Source organism: Eurypyga helias, unplaced genomic scaffold (assembly GCF_000690775.1).
Source record: "Eurypyga helias isolate BGI_N326 unplaced genomic scaffold, ASM69077v1 scaffold19273, whole genome shotgun sequence".
In the NCBI taxonomy this organism is placed as follows: domain Eukaryota; kingdom Metazoa; phylum Chordata; class Aves; order Eurypygiformes; family Eurypygidae; genus Eurypyga; species Eurypyga helias.
The window spans coordinates 1-18,316 of NW_010239481.1; the positions used below are offsets into that span (position 1 = coordinate 1).

General features: G+C 43.8%; 1 protein-coding gene across 1 annotated transcript in view; it reads left to right on the plus strand.

Annotated features, from left to right (window-relative positions):
* The first annotated feature begins 148 nt into the window (after positions 1-148).
* LOC104504676 (gamma-aminobutyric acid receptor subunit alpha-5-like) overlaps positions 149-18,316 on the plus strand; it is a 46,909-nt gene continuing 28,741 nt past the window's right edge. Inside the window, 4 exon segments of the mRNA XM_010148167.1 lie at positions 149-663; positions 8,820-8,941; positions 10,699-10,766; positions 10,868-11,088. Coding sequence (XP_010146469.1) covers positions 578-663; positions 8,820-8,941; positions 10,699-10,766; positions 10,868-11,088 — 497 coding nt within the window. The 5' untranslated portion in view covers positions 149-577.

The following is an 18,316-nucleotide window of genomic DNA, read 5'->3' on the forward strand; positions in this document are numbered from 1 at the left end:
CCCCCCATCCCTCCCAGTGCCCCCCTCGTTTTGCTAAGCTGTGCATCAGCAGTGTGAATTCCAAGAAGCTGTAGGTGTTTCTTGGCATTTCAACTGGGATTTTTGGAAAGGGAAGATGGGTATTTAATGGGAAAAAATTGCGATGGAAGGAAGGGATGCGGAGGCTGCACGCAGCCCTGGGTTTGCAGGCGTATGGAAGTTGTCGAAATAGGTAAAGGGTCGAAACTGGCATTTGGGAAATGGTAACTATTTCTTTAGTTACTTATATGATGGACAAAAATAAGGGAAAACTGGGCCACTAAGAATTTTTCCTGTTTTGCAGTTTGCTGTCAGCAGAAGGTAAAACATGTCCTTGAAGATATACAATTTTACATAAACAGCTGATGTTTACATAAGCCTAGATAAGTTTGTGAAAAACACAGATCGCAGAAGATGCGGTTTAGCTGAACTCTGCTATCCTGCTGTTTGTCCGTGTAATAAATGATCTCTTTTTTTTCTGTATTGTTGCAGCGTAAGAACAAAGTGAGCAGCTGCACCTCTACCAAAGCCACCACCTGCGTTCCTCCTCTCCTCTGGAATGGACAATGGGATGGTCTCTGGCTTTATCATGATCAAAAACTTCTTCCTCTTCTGCGTTTCCATGAGTTTGGCCAGCCACTTTGGGTGAGTTGCCAATCATGTTTGAATTTTACTGCTGTGGGTTTTTTTAAGGAAATGAAAAACCTTGGCTCCGTGCAGTGCGGAACAGCCAAACAAAACAAGCGGGCTTTGCATTTCATCTTAACGTGCTGGTGTCAGGGGGAAGGAGCGATTCCCTTTCCTGCTCAAATCTCCTGTCTCCTATCCATTCTTTACGCCCCTAGCACCCTTGCAGGAAGACTTGGGGGAGCTCGGAGCAGGCCTACAGCTGCTGCGTGCTCTGACCTGGGGGTAGCACAGCCGGGGGCTGCGGTGCTGCCTGCCCCCGTGGCAGCCATGGGGAGGGCTTGCACCTTCCCTCTCACCTGGCGAGTGCAGGCGATAGACAGTGGTGCAGGGCTGGTACACACCAACAGCCGGCCTGCGTGCATGCTGCTAGCTGGTACAGGCTTTCCTAGTGAGTAAGCCAAGATCGTGACTGCTCAGAAGGATGACTGAGTTTGAAACTTGCTAGAATATATTGTGTTTCCCTGAAGCATGTAACAAAGAAACCTGTTTTCTTATTTTTGCTTTGGATGCTTTCCTGATGGTGATGTTCTTAAAACCGTATTGGAGAAATACTCCTACTATAGCTCTTAAGAAAAAAAAAAAGAAACAAACAGAAAACCCCTATTTATATGTTTTTTCCTAACGCCAGCGATCTTAAGAACTTTCCAAAATCGGGCTATGCAATGGAGTCTAGAAAAAGCATTTTGCAAGTGCTCTGGAAACGTAGGTTGATTCTGCTTTGTGGAGGAGAACAATTATTTATGATTTCACCAGAAAAAAATGAAGCCTCCCTACGTGCTGATTCACAAGCACACCCATCAATTCCTTGCTATAAGAAGATACAAAATGGAGATGCAAATCAGTTTCTGATTTCAAGCAAAGGCATTTTTTCCACATTGGAACTAGGAGAAAGACTGAACTTGGAGTGATGACTGTCTATGCTGTAAGGAAAACTTAGCTCTGTCTCCAGCGTGTGTCCTGTGGAGACAGGAGGCCTGTGACCACAGTGGCTTATATGAATGGCGGTAGGACTGCTGTGCACCACAAAGGGTGCAAAGAGCTGCATACTGATTTATTCACCTTGGAAAAGCTTGGTCCTGCTTTCACTGTGGTCTAAGGCAAAACTCTCCCTGGACTTTGTGGTAGACGTGAAGATGGCTTAGATAGTGTATGACTGGTTTTAAACTTGTCTTGGCAGGGTTGTAATTTGACCAAGTATTACCACACTGAGAAAATCTTGAGGACTGTAATCTTAAGTCCTTTTGAATGCCTATCTTCTTCACAGAAGGCAGCATGTTGCAGTAGTTGAGCATGACCTGTTTGGTGTGTGGCCTTTTAACTGTGTTACTCCTCTAACAGAAGAGTAGGTAGGCGAGGCTGCCAAAAAAGAGGGCTTAACTCTCCCTTTCTACTCCAAAGCAAATACTCAATCCAAGTCCCAGGTAGGATTCGATGTGACCCATAACCTGGGAGATAATCAGAACAGGACAGTTAGGGGAACTAGGACACTTGTTTTCTGCGAGTTACTCAAAAAGCTTCTGTGCACTAAAATGAGATCATCACGTAACACTCCCCTCTGCCCCCCCATTTCTGTTCTAGTAATTTTAGTCTGGGCCTGCAGAGATAAGCAGCTCCGATTCGCTGCACCATTCACACGTTGCCTTAGGGCTGAATTTTGACCCTGCTCAAAAGACAGAGGATGCTACAGCACTTCTGTTTCAGAGGCAGAAGCAGTTTCAGAGTATAATTTGCTAAGTGCTTTGGGACTGACTCTTCGGGACAGAATGGTACAATTTACATGTAGGCTGGTATATTAACTGCAAGAATCTAATACTGATAATAGTTGCTGTTGCTACCAGGTTCTTCTTTACTAGCTTCATCCATGTTTGGACTGCATTGTTACATTGCAGTGTGTTTTGCAATGTGCTAGATAAAAGTGATCGGTCAAACGAGTGCAAATTAAAAAGCAGAATACAGTAGGACATTACAGATGAAGGCATAGATTTGTCTATGATTCTCCATAGTCATTCCATATTTATATTAAATCATAAATACAGTTTTTGCTGACATAGCCAAAGCCACCTTGGGGGATTTTGATGCACCATGCCTGGTAAAATAAACAGGAATTATGTATCTCAGTCTCCTAGGCTACTTCAGAAATCTCAGCAAAAGTCTGTGATTAATGTTTAACATAAATGTGGAATGACTATCGAGAGTTACCCACATCAATAGGCGGTAGAGAAGGACTGTAGGCATAGCTGGTAGAAGTCATTTAGAGGAAAATCACTGAATTAAAATTCAAAGATACAGATAACACGCAAAGAGGATGCGAAGCCCCGCCACCATCATTGGTGTAACGGTTTTATGAGTCTACTTCTGCAGAAACGGTCCAGCACGAGTCAAGGCTTTTTCAAACATGCTTGAATTCAGCCTTGAGTTGGGTAATGCTCTAACGAGTCAAGGTATTTTACTGAAGTATTTCACGATAGTTCACAATTGTCTTGAAAGTAAATAGTAATAACAGAACTAGAAAACAATTAAAAGCCAAATATAACTGTGAAGAGTGTTTCCAGAAGAGACAAGAGGCTGATTCCTCCCATTTGTTTTATGTGAAGGATTGCACTGAATTCGGTCACAACTTCATGAGTGCGAGGCCCACAAAGTCAGGCTGACAAAACCAAGCAGAAGGTGGGTGCTGGGGCAGTGGAAATTCAAAATAATTTGGGTGCTGTCGCATTGCCCAGCATCTCGCACTTTCTGGCCCTCGGGGAGCTCACGCAGTTGCGAGTCTGCACGAGCTGGCACGATGGGTGACTGCCTGCACTGAGATGTCCCTGAGAGGAGGACATCAGCCCCATGCCGGCCAAATTTGCTGCATCCTAAATCTTTTTTGCAAGCCCCAGACTGTCCATGGGGACATCTCTGGGGACGTGCTAGTGACGCACAGTCCCTGTGTGTTTGCATTTTAGATGTGCAGTTTCAGAAAACTGCCCAAGAGCCGAAACCAAGGGGGATGGATGTTATTGGTGTAACCACAGCTTAGTTGCCATCTGCTAATAATATTTATAATAGTAGAAACACAGAAAACAGAAGATCTCAATTAAATGTAGCTAGTGCAACACTTCTCTGTACACTGTAAGCTTTCAGACCATGGCTTGTCTGTAGTTTCACATACATTCCTACTAGCTCATAATCCTTATCACTAAGACCTAATCCTGCTATTTAGGCTAAACATACCTCTCCTTCAGGTTGTTATTTGAAGTTAGTCTTTGCAGCCCTAAGCAGTTAGTTCTGCTGCATTATCCCTTCCCAAGTACTTGCAGATGCTAGGGAGTTCTTCCTCATATTTTTAAGACTAACGTAAGAATTATCATATGCTTATGCAGTCATACTGAGCCATTTATTTATTTTTATTCTGTTTTCCTTTCCTCCTCCACGTCTCCAGATAGCTTTTTGAACCCACTAGACAATTTTAATAATTGGAAAACTAAGTGGGTACCTAGAACTGCTTGGAGGAGGCAGACAGGTGTCAGTCAATCCCTCTGCCAAACAGAAAGCTCCTGCTTCAGCATCTCTGTTTCGCTTGCCCTGCCGGCTGGCCAAACAGCAGGAACGTATGTGCAGGCTGTCCAACACGTGCTTGGTGCAGGATCAGCCCTGGCATGCATTGCCGTTGCCTCCTAGTGAAGCTGCAGCTGAGTGACTTGGGGAGATGAGAGTACTGGGAAGTGTTCAACGACTGGGAGAAATTCAGGATATTGAACGGGGTGTTACGGTGCAAGGGGGTGAGGATGATAAGACGTTGCCCTATGAAAAACAGGCTTTCATTGCACTGCTCACAAATTGCTTGTTCCCACAAGGTAGTAAAACACTGCTCTTGCTAAATAAAGAATTAAATTATTCTTTAAGGATCTGCCAAGACCATTAAAGTTTCATTACTTTCAGTCAGTTCTCTCCCCTATCCTAATGATGTGGAAGAATCGAATCTTCATTGCACAAATTCACAACATATCAGAATTTTCAGGTCTCAAGAATCTGTAAGAAAGGGATAGTAAGAAGCTAACTTAGAAAAGTAAATCTTTTCATGTCTGGCCAGTAGACAGTATCCAAAAGTGTGCAAGTGCATTCTTGTCTCTTCCACAAACTGTTGATTTGCCTGAAGTTCTGGTATAATTCCAAACCTATCAAACCAAGCTATTGGAAACTCGAGAGAGAGAGAAAAAAACCCCAAACTTTAAGTCGCAAAATACTCCTCAGTTATTTTTTCAGGTGTCACTTTCTTTTTTTTTTTTTTAAGTTTTGGGAGAATCATGAAATATCTACCATACGTTTTCCTCTATTACGACTAAGCTATGAATAGTACCTGTCATGATTTTGACTAGATGGCAAAAAAGACAACGATCTTTCAAATGGTAAGCGAAGAACTCCTCAGAAGAGGTAGCTGAGAATCTTTAGAGAGTTATTACATTTTACACTGATGGGCCTCATCTGTGGCTTTGGATTTTTTCAGTCACCCTGAAATTGCAATATTAAATAAATGTGATGAGAAGTATTCCTGGTTGGTTTAGTTTATGTTCAGTAATGAGCTTTAAATGTAATTATCTTTGAATTTTCTTAGCATTTTCCTAAAGTTCTTTTCTAGGTTTATTTTTATCCATAACTGAAAGTGTCTGCTATAAAACATCTCTTGGTTGCAGAGAGGCAATAATGTGCTCACTTACTAATATGTTGATAAAACATAATGTCTGACTGAGTGGAAATAATTTAGGATATCACCTGTTTTCTCACTATTAGTAGAGCTATAGCATCTAATATATGCACCTAACTTTGCAAGTGCAGTTTAAAAGTCTCATGTCATAAAAGACAACCTCAGCACTTACTCCAAAAAGTGAGCTGCTATTTCACCAGCAATCTCAAAATTAAACACTAACTTTTCTGTGAAAGAAAAAGCATTGTTTGCATTAATGGCAAACAGTAATCCATCTACAAATGCAACTTCACATGATACTGACATTTCTCTGACATTCAGCATCAGATGCTTTCTTTTGCGGGTGAGGCGATCTGCCAAATATAAACCGGCTTGTAGTGTTGCAGGTGAAGTACAGACTTTCTGTGAGTCTTCACCCTAGTTGTTTCTCCATCTTTTTCATCTATTAATCAGTGTTTCTTGTGGAGATGTTAAAGCCTTTCAGCATTTGAGGTTTGCATACTATTCTCGTGGAAGATGTACATAGCTGAGATAGAAGGAAGCAGCATCTATTACACTTGTTAGATTAAGAGGAGCCGTTATGAGAACTAAGTATATTTGGTCCCATCCTCACAAAAATAGTTCAATGGAAATCTTTCCTCTGAGTTCAACTGGCTTTGAATTCAGCCATAAGCACTAAAAATAACAAGCTTTTTCAAGTGCAGAGGAACTGGTGAAGCTTTGTATGCTGTGCCCCCAGCACCGTACCTTTGCAATAATCCTGGCTCCGCATCTGGCCTCCCTTGTTCCCACCTCCCGTTGCAACATCTACATTTTACCTCTGCGGTCCTTTTCTCCCAGGATCTTTCCTAATCACTCTGCAAGTCTCCTCTGTATCTCTTAATTAGCAGAGAGAAGGTGGGCTGGTTTTGTTGAGGCTGTTTCTGAGCTACATGTGTGCTGACTGGCCCAGTCAGTGAGCCAGAGGGAATAGATGACTGCTGACCTCACATTTTTACTTAATGAGGCACTAATTTAGATCACTCTCCCCTTGTCTAGTCACCGCTTCTCATGAAACTTGTAGGAATGAAATGAAGTTTGATCTCTCTGCTTCTTTGTCAGATGCATCAGAAAATGAAAAAGGGCTCCTACATTGATACGGTGAAGCAGGCAAACAGCATGATGCATATCTCTTTCTTACAAGAAAAAAAAAGGAAGCTAAAATAAATGAGAAAAGTTTAAAATAGTATTATAGAATTTTACCAAAACATGAGTTATGGTCGCTGCATAGGAAGAGCCTCTGTAACTTGTCTCCTGTGTATGTGTTAGGCTGCTGCTTGTAAATATCCACTTTGATGCGGTGAATCCCTTTGATTGCAACTGACGAAAAGGAATACAGTCTTTTGTCTTGAACAGTCCAGCCTGCAAGGATCTCTAACGTTTCTGTAATTGATTTGCATCTGCTGGATTAACTGGCTATCATTGCAGCCAAATGTGTCTGCAATGTTGTCTGCCTCAGTTACTTGCTAGATGTTGTGGTCACAGTATAGAAAACAGAATTAATATTTGTTCTTTTGAGCATGTAGATGTGGGACAGCCTGAAAACATGAGTGAGGTTCATGGCTGTGCCTCTGCTTGCAGTGAAGGGAAGCTCCTTGGTGGCCTTGGGCTCTCCAGCATCGAGCTTGTTGAGGGTCACAGCATCGCACTTGTGCTGTGAGGAGCCTCCTTGCCAGGGGTTTGCATGTGCTCTGGAGTTCCAGGGATTTGGATCAGAGTTCCCACAGCCCAGCCTTGCTCCCAGTCCTGAGAGGTTTTGCAATCCTTTCTGTTTCCAGCAGAAGCACACAAGCTGTAAAGGGAACAGGCACAGGAATGGAGGTCCCTGTGTCTGTGAAGGGCTACATGGCCACCAGCAGCTCATCCTGGGAAAAGGTGTCGTATCGCTAAAACTTCCAGACCCACAACAAGGATGTCAGCAGGGTCCCTTTAGTGTAAACCTTGTGCAGGTAAAACTAGAAAGAGGTTCCTTGTCTTTCCTTCTGTATAAATCCTGTCCTGTTAGGTAAGCCTGACGCAGATGTTACAAGCATTCTGCAAGGCAAGCTGTTCAGAGGGATGCATTGAGATTCTCTATTTATTTACTGAATTATTTCCCTGGGCACTGGTTGTAAATAAATATGGAATTTCAATTTTTTTAATATTTTTTTTTTTTATTTCTGGGTGACTGGCTCACATCGAGTTCAGGTTGCTGGAGCATTATTCCTGTCTGCTGGCAGGGTGCATGAGGCAGAGTATGGTTCCTGGGGAGGGCCATGTGCCCTGTTGCAGCTGGAGCATTTGTTGGTGATTTCAGCAGAGACTGAAGCTTGAATCAGCATTCAGTGTGAGCAGACTTTCTGTCTTAGTAGATGTTCGTTGCTTGCTGCAGATGAAATATGCGTATGGATAAACTTACGTGTCTGTTGTTTAGGTAAGCAGAGGTAAGAAAAGGCATTAGGAGGCAGGAAATTCTCCTAAGCATCTTTAAATGAAAATCACATGTTCTTAAAAATGCAAGTTATAGATGTGCTGTGAGCAGTTTCCTAGGTTTGAGGCATGGATAAAACAATGAAATAAAGAAGAGTTCAGAATAAAACCAAATCTGGCCCAAAAGATATGGAATGAGGCCCACTACATGTTGCTGTTATTTGCATACTACAATGGAGGAGTAATTTATGCAAAAGAGAGAGGAGGAATGAAGAACAGTGTTTCTGTACTGCAGAATGTTTTTTTTCAGATATCCCAGTGATCTGGGGTGGGATTTTTGAATGCAATTGGAGTTTGTTATTCTCAAATAAGGTTAGAGCTCATCCTTTATTCTGGATATAAACTACATAAACTGGAAATTAGAAGCTGTTTGGTAGGTAAGGATTAAAGAGTACCTTCAGGCAGACATGAAGGAGTGTCCCCAGGCAAACCCGTGCTGCTCATGCAGCTCCCCTGCCAGCTGAATCAGTTCCCAAAGACCAGAGAGCTAACCTGGGGCACAAACCAGTAACAGCTTTTGCTGGCCCCAAAAAGCTGACCTTGCTCCTTGCAGGGGATGGAGATGTGCCAGCTCCGGGGAAGGGGTAGGGTTGAGGTGGGGCAGGGCAGCAAAGGGGATGGGGATCTCCCTGTGCCGTTACGGCAAGAGGGTCAGTGGGCTTAGGCATCCCATCATCCATTTCCCCAGGTCTGTACCTCCATGGCATGGGTCCTTCCTTGGGTCCTACTCCTCCAGGGAGAGCTATTTATGATTGCTTATAGCAGTGATGAAATTGCCCCAGCTCCCTGTGCCACTCAGCTGGAGCTGCAGGAGAGGGCAGAGGCCCAGTGGCTCCATCGCAAAGTTCCCATGAGACTGAAGACCCTTGATGTCAGCGTGGCTTTTGATGTGTTTCTTTCCATTTCCATAAAATAGCTTCTCACAAACGCCAACAGCATCGGGGAAAGAGGACACCAATGATAACATCACTATATTTACCAGGATCTTGGATGGTCTGCTGGACGGCTACGACAATCGACTGCGCCCGGGACTTGGAGGTAGGATAAGATGTCCGCTGTGGCTGGGTACCCCACTATGCAGGACCATCGTCTACGTGATGCCCTCCCACATGGGTGCCTGCTTTTGGCATGGGCCTTGACGAGGGAGTTGAATTTCATCAGCCCAGAAAGTACATTTGTCTCCTGGCAAACAGGGCACAATACAGAGGTCACTGAAGGTCGTCTTCTTTAAGTTATTGAGGTCATCTGAGTTTGGGCTAGGACAATATGGGTGAACTGAATACAGTTTTCGTTTCTTTTCCTGCTGGTACTCCCTAAGGTGAGTGAGACAGAGTGCTAGCAAGTTGTTGCAAGGTTCCCTCACCGGTCAGCATGTATAAAATTATGCTGGTAACAGAAGTCTGTTAAAAACAGATCCCCAAACCATCCATTTTTAGTCAGCTACAGCAGATCTGTATTGATATGTCATTTTGATAACCTCTACAGCAGCTATTTTAAAACCGTAACATGTGAATAGTTTCTTGCCATCCTAACCTCGTTGAGCCCTGCTTCAGCTCTCTATCCCCCAGATTTCTCTCATCTTCTACCCATGTGTAAACCATCTGTTATGTTTCTTCCTGGCCCTTTTTTAATCTGGCTTCCCCCACCCCTTCCTCTTGTGAGACCAACACATTGCTTTCATCCCTTTCTCTCCTTCTCCTCTCACTTTACACAGACATGCTTGAAAATAGGGCTCGATGCTCATATCTTATGTAACGAACTCCTGAAATTTCTGCCCTTAAATTAAATTAGTCCTGGATTTGAAAAGATGCCAGAAAGATTTAGTGTCTTGATTTTAGAATTAATTTCATGTAACTGTGGTCTAGAATATAGATATCTGAAATTGGGCAGATAACTCATGCCAGCAGGGGGAATAGGTCTTTCCAAGATACACTGCAGTGCATTCTATGTTAGGTATCCAATATGAGTATCCTGGGCTGCATCAAAAGAAGTGTGGCCTGCAGGTTGAGGGAGGTGGTTCAGACCCTCTTGTGAGTACTGCATCCAGCTCTGCGGCCCCCAGGATAAAAAGGACATGGACCTGTTGGAGTGAGTCCAAAGGAGGCCACGAAGATGATCAAAGGGCTGTACCACCTCTGCTATGAGGACAGGTTGAGAGAGATGGACTTGTTCAGCCTGGAGAAGAGAAGGCTCCGGGGAGACCTTATAGCACCTTCCAGTACCTGAAGGGGCTACAAGGAAGCTGGGGGGGACTTTTTACAAGGGCCTGTAGTGACAGGACAAGGGGGAACGGGTTTAAATTGAAAGTGGGGAGGTTTAGATTGGGTATCAGGAAGAAGTTCTTCCCGGAGCGGGTGGTGAGGCACTGGAACATGTTGCCCAGAGAAGCTGTGGATGCCCCATCCCTGGAAGTGTCCAAGGCCAGGCTGGATGAGGCTTTGAGCAACCTGACCTAGTGGAAGGTGTCCCTGCCCATGGCAGGGGGGTTGGAACTAGATGGTCTTTAAGGTCCCTTCCAACCCAAACCAGTTTGTGATTCGATGATCAAAACCTGTTGGTCAGAGGAATTGCACCCTTGAAAGGCCTCTTTCTTTCTCCTGATTATAAAAAGAAAGCATGGGCTCCCAAGGTTCAACAACTGAATTTGATCAGGGATGAAATTCCTCCTCAAACATCTTAATTTCAAGGTTTTGGGAATTTTCGAGTGATTCAGAAGTTGTTAATAGAGAAATGCATCAGAAACACATATTTGCGCCTTAAAGCAAATACTAATTCACAGCCTGCATTTATTACAGAGAGAATAACTCAGGTGAAAACAGACATCTATGTTACCAGTTTTGGCCCTGTGTCAGACACAGAAATGGTAAGTCTGAGTGCATGGCTGCCAACTCCATTGTAAAATCATTTTTGGAACCATCGCTCCTATTCAGACCCTGCAATACCTTCACTGTTTCTTTGTGCCAGGAATACACCATTGACGTCTTTTTTCGACAAAGTTGGAAAGACGAAAGGTTGCGATTCAAAGGCCCTATGCAACGCCTCCCTCTTAACAACCTGCTCGCCAGTAAGATTTGGACCCCGGACACTTTTTTCCACAATGGCAAGAAGTCTATCGCTCACAACATGACAACCCCAAACAAACTTCTGCGCCTGGAGGATGATGGCACCCTGCTGTATACCATGAGGTAATACCCGGGATCGATTTCTTCCAATGCAGATTCCTAACAGGCTCTGCAAATACGTGTGGGGAGCGCCACTTCCCCCACTCATAGTAAAGCTGGGCAACCAATCTTTCACACATATTTATGTGAATATCAAGAAAAGTAGAAAACATAATTGCTGCCTACAAGTACCAATTAATTTGTAGCTTCTGAATACTGCTAGCGCTTAAATATTTCCTTTGATTAAATGGAAGGCATATTCTCAACAGATTTGATGATTCAGTCCAGTTTTTTTATGAAGATCTGTTCTCTCTTACTGTTAGTATTTGCAGCTGCAGTGCTGATTGCAGGAGAACTGCCTCCAAGGGCAGAAACTGAGATCTTGTTCTGGGGCAGTACATCTTGAACCCTTGGAGCTTTTATTATTATTTTTTCGATTTCATTAATAGTGTTAAAAGGCAAATCATCATAGGGATAAATGAAATAAGCTAGCAGCACTGTGAAGCTGCTTTAGCAAGTACTTTCCTGAAAACAAAGCCAGCACATTATATTGGCAGAGAAGCAAATCACTGTCTCAGATCTTCAGGGTCATGTTCCTCATCTGATTAGAGGATACTGTCGAGCTTCATCATCGTATAACCTAGATATAAGTTATAATATCGGTGATGTTGGAGGAGTGTCTGAAATTCTTCTCAGGCCAAATCCCACATCGGGGTATGGCAATTTGCTCATTAAAGGTAATTAGCCTGTAGTAATTAAGACTGCCGTCTATCTTCAACAGGGTTTTCTCCCAGAGCATAGTCATAAGGACAACACTTGAAAAAAGAGATGAAAGGAAAAACCTCTAGAGCAACGAAGTGTTATTCTAAGCTTTTCGCATACGAGCCCAGAGTGGTGCCTGAGACATGGCCAAGTGCTCAGGAGCATGAGGTCAGGTGCTGAGATGTCCGAGTTTTCAGCAGGTAGCCCCCAGCAAAGAGAAAGGGGACCTGAGCGCCCACCGGCGCCCCGTCCTGCTGTGGGGCCAGCTCTGTGGGGCTAAGCCAACAGCCATCCACGGCTGCACATTGGGAGGGTGAGCCTCGAGCTCGCTCCTGGGACCGAGTGGTTAAGACTTGTCGGGGCACAGGAAGGCTGGACTTTCATATGCAGGAACTTAGAGCTTCCCAAGTTTTCTTTCAGGTTCTTCTGACCTGTTTTATTAATTTATTTATTTAGGCCCCAGACTTAGATCTCTTCTTTTAAAAGCAAAAGAGATTTAGGAGAAGAAAGATATCCTTATGTAAATCCTTACAGCTTTGGACCATCACACTTGTAACTGCACTAGTGCTAAGAAGACTTAGACATGATAGAGGTTGCGCTTAAAAGGAGGAACACACACACGCCCAGTTTTTGGCTATGTGTACTGCAGTTCTTATTAGCCCCAGGTTAGTGGTCTCTGCTATAATAAACTCCTGAAACAATGTGAGGACACACATACATGCTTAAATGAATAAAAGTCAGAATAACTATCAGAGAAACCTTTATTTCACAAAAATATTGGTAGTGCTGACCTTAAAACCAGCTTCTAGGACTACACTATACAACTCCAGATATTGCTGCAGAGGCAATTCCAGATCACCTGTGTCAATCACTTGTGTAAGGTCCAGAGCAGGCTAGCAGTTAGCCTGGAGCAAACCATGATGTCGTGTGGCAGCAGGCATGCTATTGCTGTGCAAGCACTGGGTTTTGCAGTGTTGAAGGAATGCAGCAAAGCACCAGTTCATGAGGCCACAAGCTGAGCCACCCAAGGCAGTGGAGCAAGACCTGGGTGAGTGAGACCTAGGTGAGCTTGCTCCTGAATCTGAGTTACTCTGTGGAGGTGCCTCTCCTGCGACCATGGCAGAGTATTGTCACATTGGGTGCCACAGGCTATAGGTATATTGAGGAAAAAACAGTGCCCTGCTTCTGGAGAAAAAATTGGGTTTTGACACAGGCTTTGCCATTGTCCCACTCAGTCCCTTTGCCGCTGGTTTTCATAGGGGGGAAGTTCTTCGGGATTGATGTTTATGTAGGCTACAGAAAAACACAGAATGCTTTTGTAACCTAAAAAACATGCAACATAGCTTTTTTGGGGATTTTTTTGGTAGAGTATTGTGTGTGGGTGTGCATGTGTGTGGAAATCAATTCCCACTAACCATGGTGTATGTGATAAGAAATGGAGCGCAAAGCTTTTTAAATAGCTTGCCTTCCACTATTGCAAGTAATGACTTTAAAAATAAAAGAGTGTCTATGCTATTCTGTTTAAACACAAGTCAGGAGACTGCTTTTGTAACGTGCACGGAGTTGTGCTACTTTAGGGATAGAAGTTTGTCATAATGGGCATTTCAGCAGCGTGAACGATGCTCCGCTGCGAGCTGGCTTTGGGGATCTGGTCCCAGTCTGTGCAGAGGTGGCTGTGACATGCAGCCAGCCCCTTCACCTGCCTTCCCATGTCCCGACGAAGGCAACGGCTCAGCAGTGCTACCTCGCATGGCTTTCCGTGAGAAGATAGGCCGTGTCAGATGTTTCGAGGGGGTAAGCTTCTTGTCCCAGTGGGGTTGCATGGGTTGAAGGTACTGGGTCTTAGATGGGGCATAAGCCCCATCTCCTGTAGCTCCCACCAGGCTTACTCTGTTCTCAGGATTTGGGGATGTGGAGACAACCCTCTGTTAGCTCTGCATTCCCCTCGTTTCCAAGGAGGAATTGCAAGCTTCCCAGACTGTACGTAGGAGTAATCCGTGCAGGGAGAATTGGACCCTCTGTCATTGACAGAGATGCTTGAATTGCTTTTCCAACCTCGCATCTGGCTGCCTGAATGAAGAGGAGGGAAGCAGCTGAGCCGATGCTGACCTTCCATCTTATTTGACTTCCAAATATACCGAGTGTGATCAGCTGAGCAAACTTCCAGCTTTAGCACTTGTCAGTACATACATTTTCATGATACATGTGTTTACTTATAAAGAGAAATTTGCATATTGCATTTGATGATATGTTGTCTAGGTCAGAAGTCGATGGGATATATGTTGCTAGGAAAAGCTGATAAATGGTCTTCTATATACAAGCAGAATTAAAACCCTTCTGTATGAATATAGGAACACAACATGTGCTTTAGACAGATTGCATAGGCAGCAGCGTTCTCTGCAGGGAGTGACTTAATAATTCTGACTGTCTTTGATTTGGTAGGCCCTATTGGTTTTATTTTGGTCATGTCGTTTACAAACGATGCACTGCTGAATTGAATGTTGCAAATTCTGTTTCTGCCCCTAGAGGGGAGTATTGTCCGTATCTCCACTGTTATTTTTAGTAAGAGCACTGTGGTAAAAAAGGCACTAGGAAGTATGTTTCGTATTTCACTAATCTGGAGAGAAAATAGCTTTGTGAATGGAGGCAAAAATTTGGTTCTTTCCCTTTAGAAACTTAAAAGATATTTAGTTTATCTTATGTGAGAAATAAATGTTGTAAAAAGCATAAAATTCATTTATTCCATGCACCTCTTCTGAAAACTGGGGACAGTGATTTAAGCAACTTTTTCAGGCTAAGAAAAGAACCAACATGTCTCAGTGAGCTGCATTTTCTCACTCAGTGTGAATTGGCTATAAAGACAGAAGCTTTGATAAACTTTGCTGTAGAACGCTAAAAAAAAAGCTGCGAAAAAGACAGAAATTGTATGAAGTAATGCATGCTGACTAGTGCCAAACTTCTGGACCCTAAATTAACTTTTTGCCAGCAGCTCATAGGTAAATTTTATGATACTCTATCAACTTGTAGATACTGAAATATCTTTCTGTGTCATCACAAGGGCTAGGTTCTCCATTCTCACTGTCATTTTGAAAGGCCCCCAAACCCCTTCTGTTTCCACTACAACTGCCAGACATCTGTTATAATTTGGGATTTAAAATATGACATGGTCATATATCTGCAGAGTGTACTGAGAGATTTTATCCCATGTTATTATGGTGACTGGAGGTTGCCAGAGATCCTGAGAGTGTTTACCGTTAAATCTGTCCCATTAATCTGCAGATGTATAATTTATCAGCTGGAGACTGTCAGTATGGTGTTAAGAAACTCCAATATTTTTAGTAAAGCCCTGAAATACAGTTATCTTTACCGCTCCTGGAAGACATTTGGAATTCAGCAACGTGTAGGACAGGTTTCCACTTGATGGCAGCAAAACCACGCTGCTTGCTGCTCTGTAGTGAACACACGGGCTTATCTAGACTGAAAATATCAGTTCTTACATTAGCACCGAGCGTTAAAATTGTATGTGCAAGTGTAGACATGTCCTGGATGCATGTGAGCACAAAGTCTGCTCCTCTATGAAGCACTTGATTAGCAAGCTAACCATTTTATGCCGTAGAGCTAGCGATTATAAAACCAGTGGACAGGAAAATACAATGCTGCTTTCAAGACTTCCACTGGGAAAGCAAGGTTTTGTTTGCTTGTTTTTTCCTAAGGGAAAATTATTCTATGAAAAAACGTGTGGGTCCTCAAGGACTGACTTTGCCAGAAGGCAGCCTTTCCCAGCTGCAGGTTTGCTTGTGTGGACCTGAGCAAGGAGTGACCAGCCAATGTACACTTTAAAATGAACCCAAACCATCAGCCATCTAGATAGGACTCTCTCTTCAGTTTGAATATGTTGTTCTTATTTCATTTATGCATCCACTTATATTTGCAGAAAGGCATCTGTCAATGCTTGTGGGCCTTGTTTAAATATTACGAAACTAATTAGGAGCTATCGAGCCATACAAATAGGCGTTTCCTTTCCCCATGTTAGACTTGCTGCCTTTTCTTTCATATTCAAGCTTCAAACTGCCTAAAGCTAGAAGAAAAAAAAAATTTCTTCACATTGGGCTGAATCTTGCAGAGTGATGGAAAACTGCTGTGGTGGCAAGGTCTCTCAGCTGCTTTTCATCAATTCAGATTTTGACAGAGCGAGAGAAAATAGGGGTATACAAAGTGAAGGGCCCTTCCCTGAGGATAGCAGTGGGATTCTTGTTTTAACACCAAGCCTATCAGTTCCCATCTCTCTGCTTTGAGTGCATGTTGCCCCATTTCTCAAAAGTTATACTTCAAGAAACTGAGATTTGTTGTTTTGAAAAATCCATGGCTGGAGTTACCCACAGGGAGAGAAAGTCATCAGAGGAGACCGTGGTGTAATACATTCAAAACGGGCAATTAGGACCTGCCCAAATATAGTCCCTGTGTAGCGCGTGTGACAATAGCCTATTCTGCCGGTAATAAAAGTGGGCTGAGCCCCGCAGAGATCTCCATCACAGAGATAGGAATTCGCACAGCAAGAGCAGAATTGATTAAAAGGCAAAACTGAAGCCAGAACCAGCCCATCCTGGGAAGAGGGAGATGCTTGCCTGGACTTTGAGGTGCTACAGCTTTACTTCCAGGTCTTTGCTGAGCACAGAGGCAGACCCAAATTTCCCTGGGTGTTAGCTGATACAATTTTTGACAGATTCCCTTGCGCTCCCCCAGCTTTATAAAGATGAACCAGAAGGGTTTGACCTGCTGCCCTGGGTGTGCATGGAAGGGACAGGGTGACTGAACAGAAGCCAGAGGGAAGCAGTGCCCTGGTGGGTACCCGCCATGAACCCCCAGGGAAGCACAGCTGCGTTGGTGACTCTGTCTTTGCCCAAATCTGCAGACAGTTCCCAGCTTCTGTATCTGGAGGTTTTGGAAGTACCTGGTAGATGCTGAAGAATTGTTATGGCTACGCTATCTATTTTTATTACCAGTGGAGGATAACATTACAGTGAACTCCCTAATCATTTCACTTAGACTGAAATTAAAATCTTTGTCTGCCTAATCAGAAATGCCGTCCCCTGAAGTACATTTATGTTTGTGCTGAAATATTAGACTGCCAATGAGTAATCTAAAATATGCTGTGGTGGAGTACAGCAGGCAGGATGGGTGGAATTCACCTCAGCTGATTTTACTGATCTGTAATGATGATGGCTGCAGCTGAACCTCTTGGCTCAGAATTGCTCCCAGTGCAGTGGAGAGACTTTCTTAAGGAGTTAAGTCTCTGCATTATTTCAGATGTCTATGTCAGTAGGAAAGATGCTTATTTCTTTCTACTCACACTTTAAGAGGTTCCTGTTTTTCCATAGTGATGGAAAAAGGTGCACAGGGTAACTGCTGTTACTATTGATGTCTGTGTTTAGTCACAAGTCCATCCTACTTACCTATTCCCATTGGTGTTTCCCACCCCCATACTCATGTAGCCTGTAGATGGGTAGTGTGCCAGTCACTTAAAGCTGTAGGATGTTCTGGCCAGCAGCTGGTCCTGTATCTCTGTTGAGGAGAACTTGCACAGTTTCCTCTTCATGCCACATAAAGCCCAAGGTTGTGTGCTCATGTGTGCTACACTTGCATTTAAATTGGGTTCAGTCCTCCACTTTTGCCTACGTGGGTGTGGTAGGGAATATAGTGCACCTTAGGAGGAGCTCAAGAAACCCCAATAAGTTGCAATCCTGCCTTTGCTTCTGTAGATGAAGTGAAAAGCCCATAGAATGTTGGTGAGGAAAGAGGTGTCTGTCTAGCAAGGGATGCCAGAGGCCAGCTAGCTGCTGGTGGGTGCCAGGGACCTGTGGCTGAGTCAGGTGTGGAGGATCTGAATGATGCTCAGGGTACATCCAAAACACAGCCTCATACCAGCTATTGTGAAGAAAATTAACTCTGTCCTGACTAAAACCAGCACAGCTTAGCATGGGGACAGTCAAGCATCACTAGGGATTTGGCCCTTCCTTCTCTCAGGTTGCACTATAGCAAACAGGTGGTTACGCTGCAGGATATGCTAGCACTGGTGGCATAAATAGCAAACAGATGGTAAATTGAGCTCTGTTCAATGATTATTTATGGTGTGAAACAGCTGAGCGGTCAGAGGGCTCTCTCCCTGGAGCAGTGAGCACTGACAGCCTGCCCCTTTACCTGGCACTTCACGGCTGCATTGATCAGTAGCATGTAGCATTTCAGAAGCCAGGCAAAAAAAAACAGATAATAAAGTCTTGCTTGGATGGCTAAAAAATCTCCTCTGAGCACCAATAGGGGTACGTGCAAACAGGCATGTGCACATGTTCCCCTGTGGAAGAGCGTATCGTCAAAGGGCTGGATGCAGGGTGTGGAGGAGCGTTGAAGTTGCCCAAAAGGCAGATCTTGATAAGAGGTGACCTGGGAGGTGGACATAGAAATGTGAGGTGAATAAGAAGAGGCTGGGTTTAAA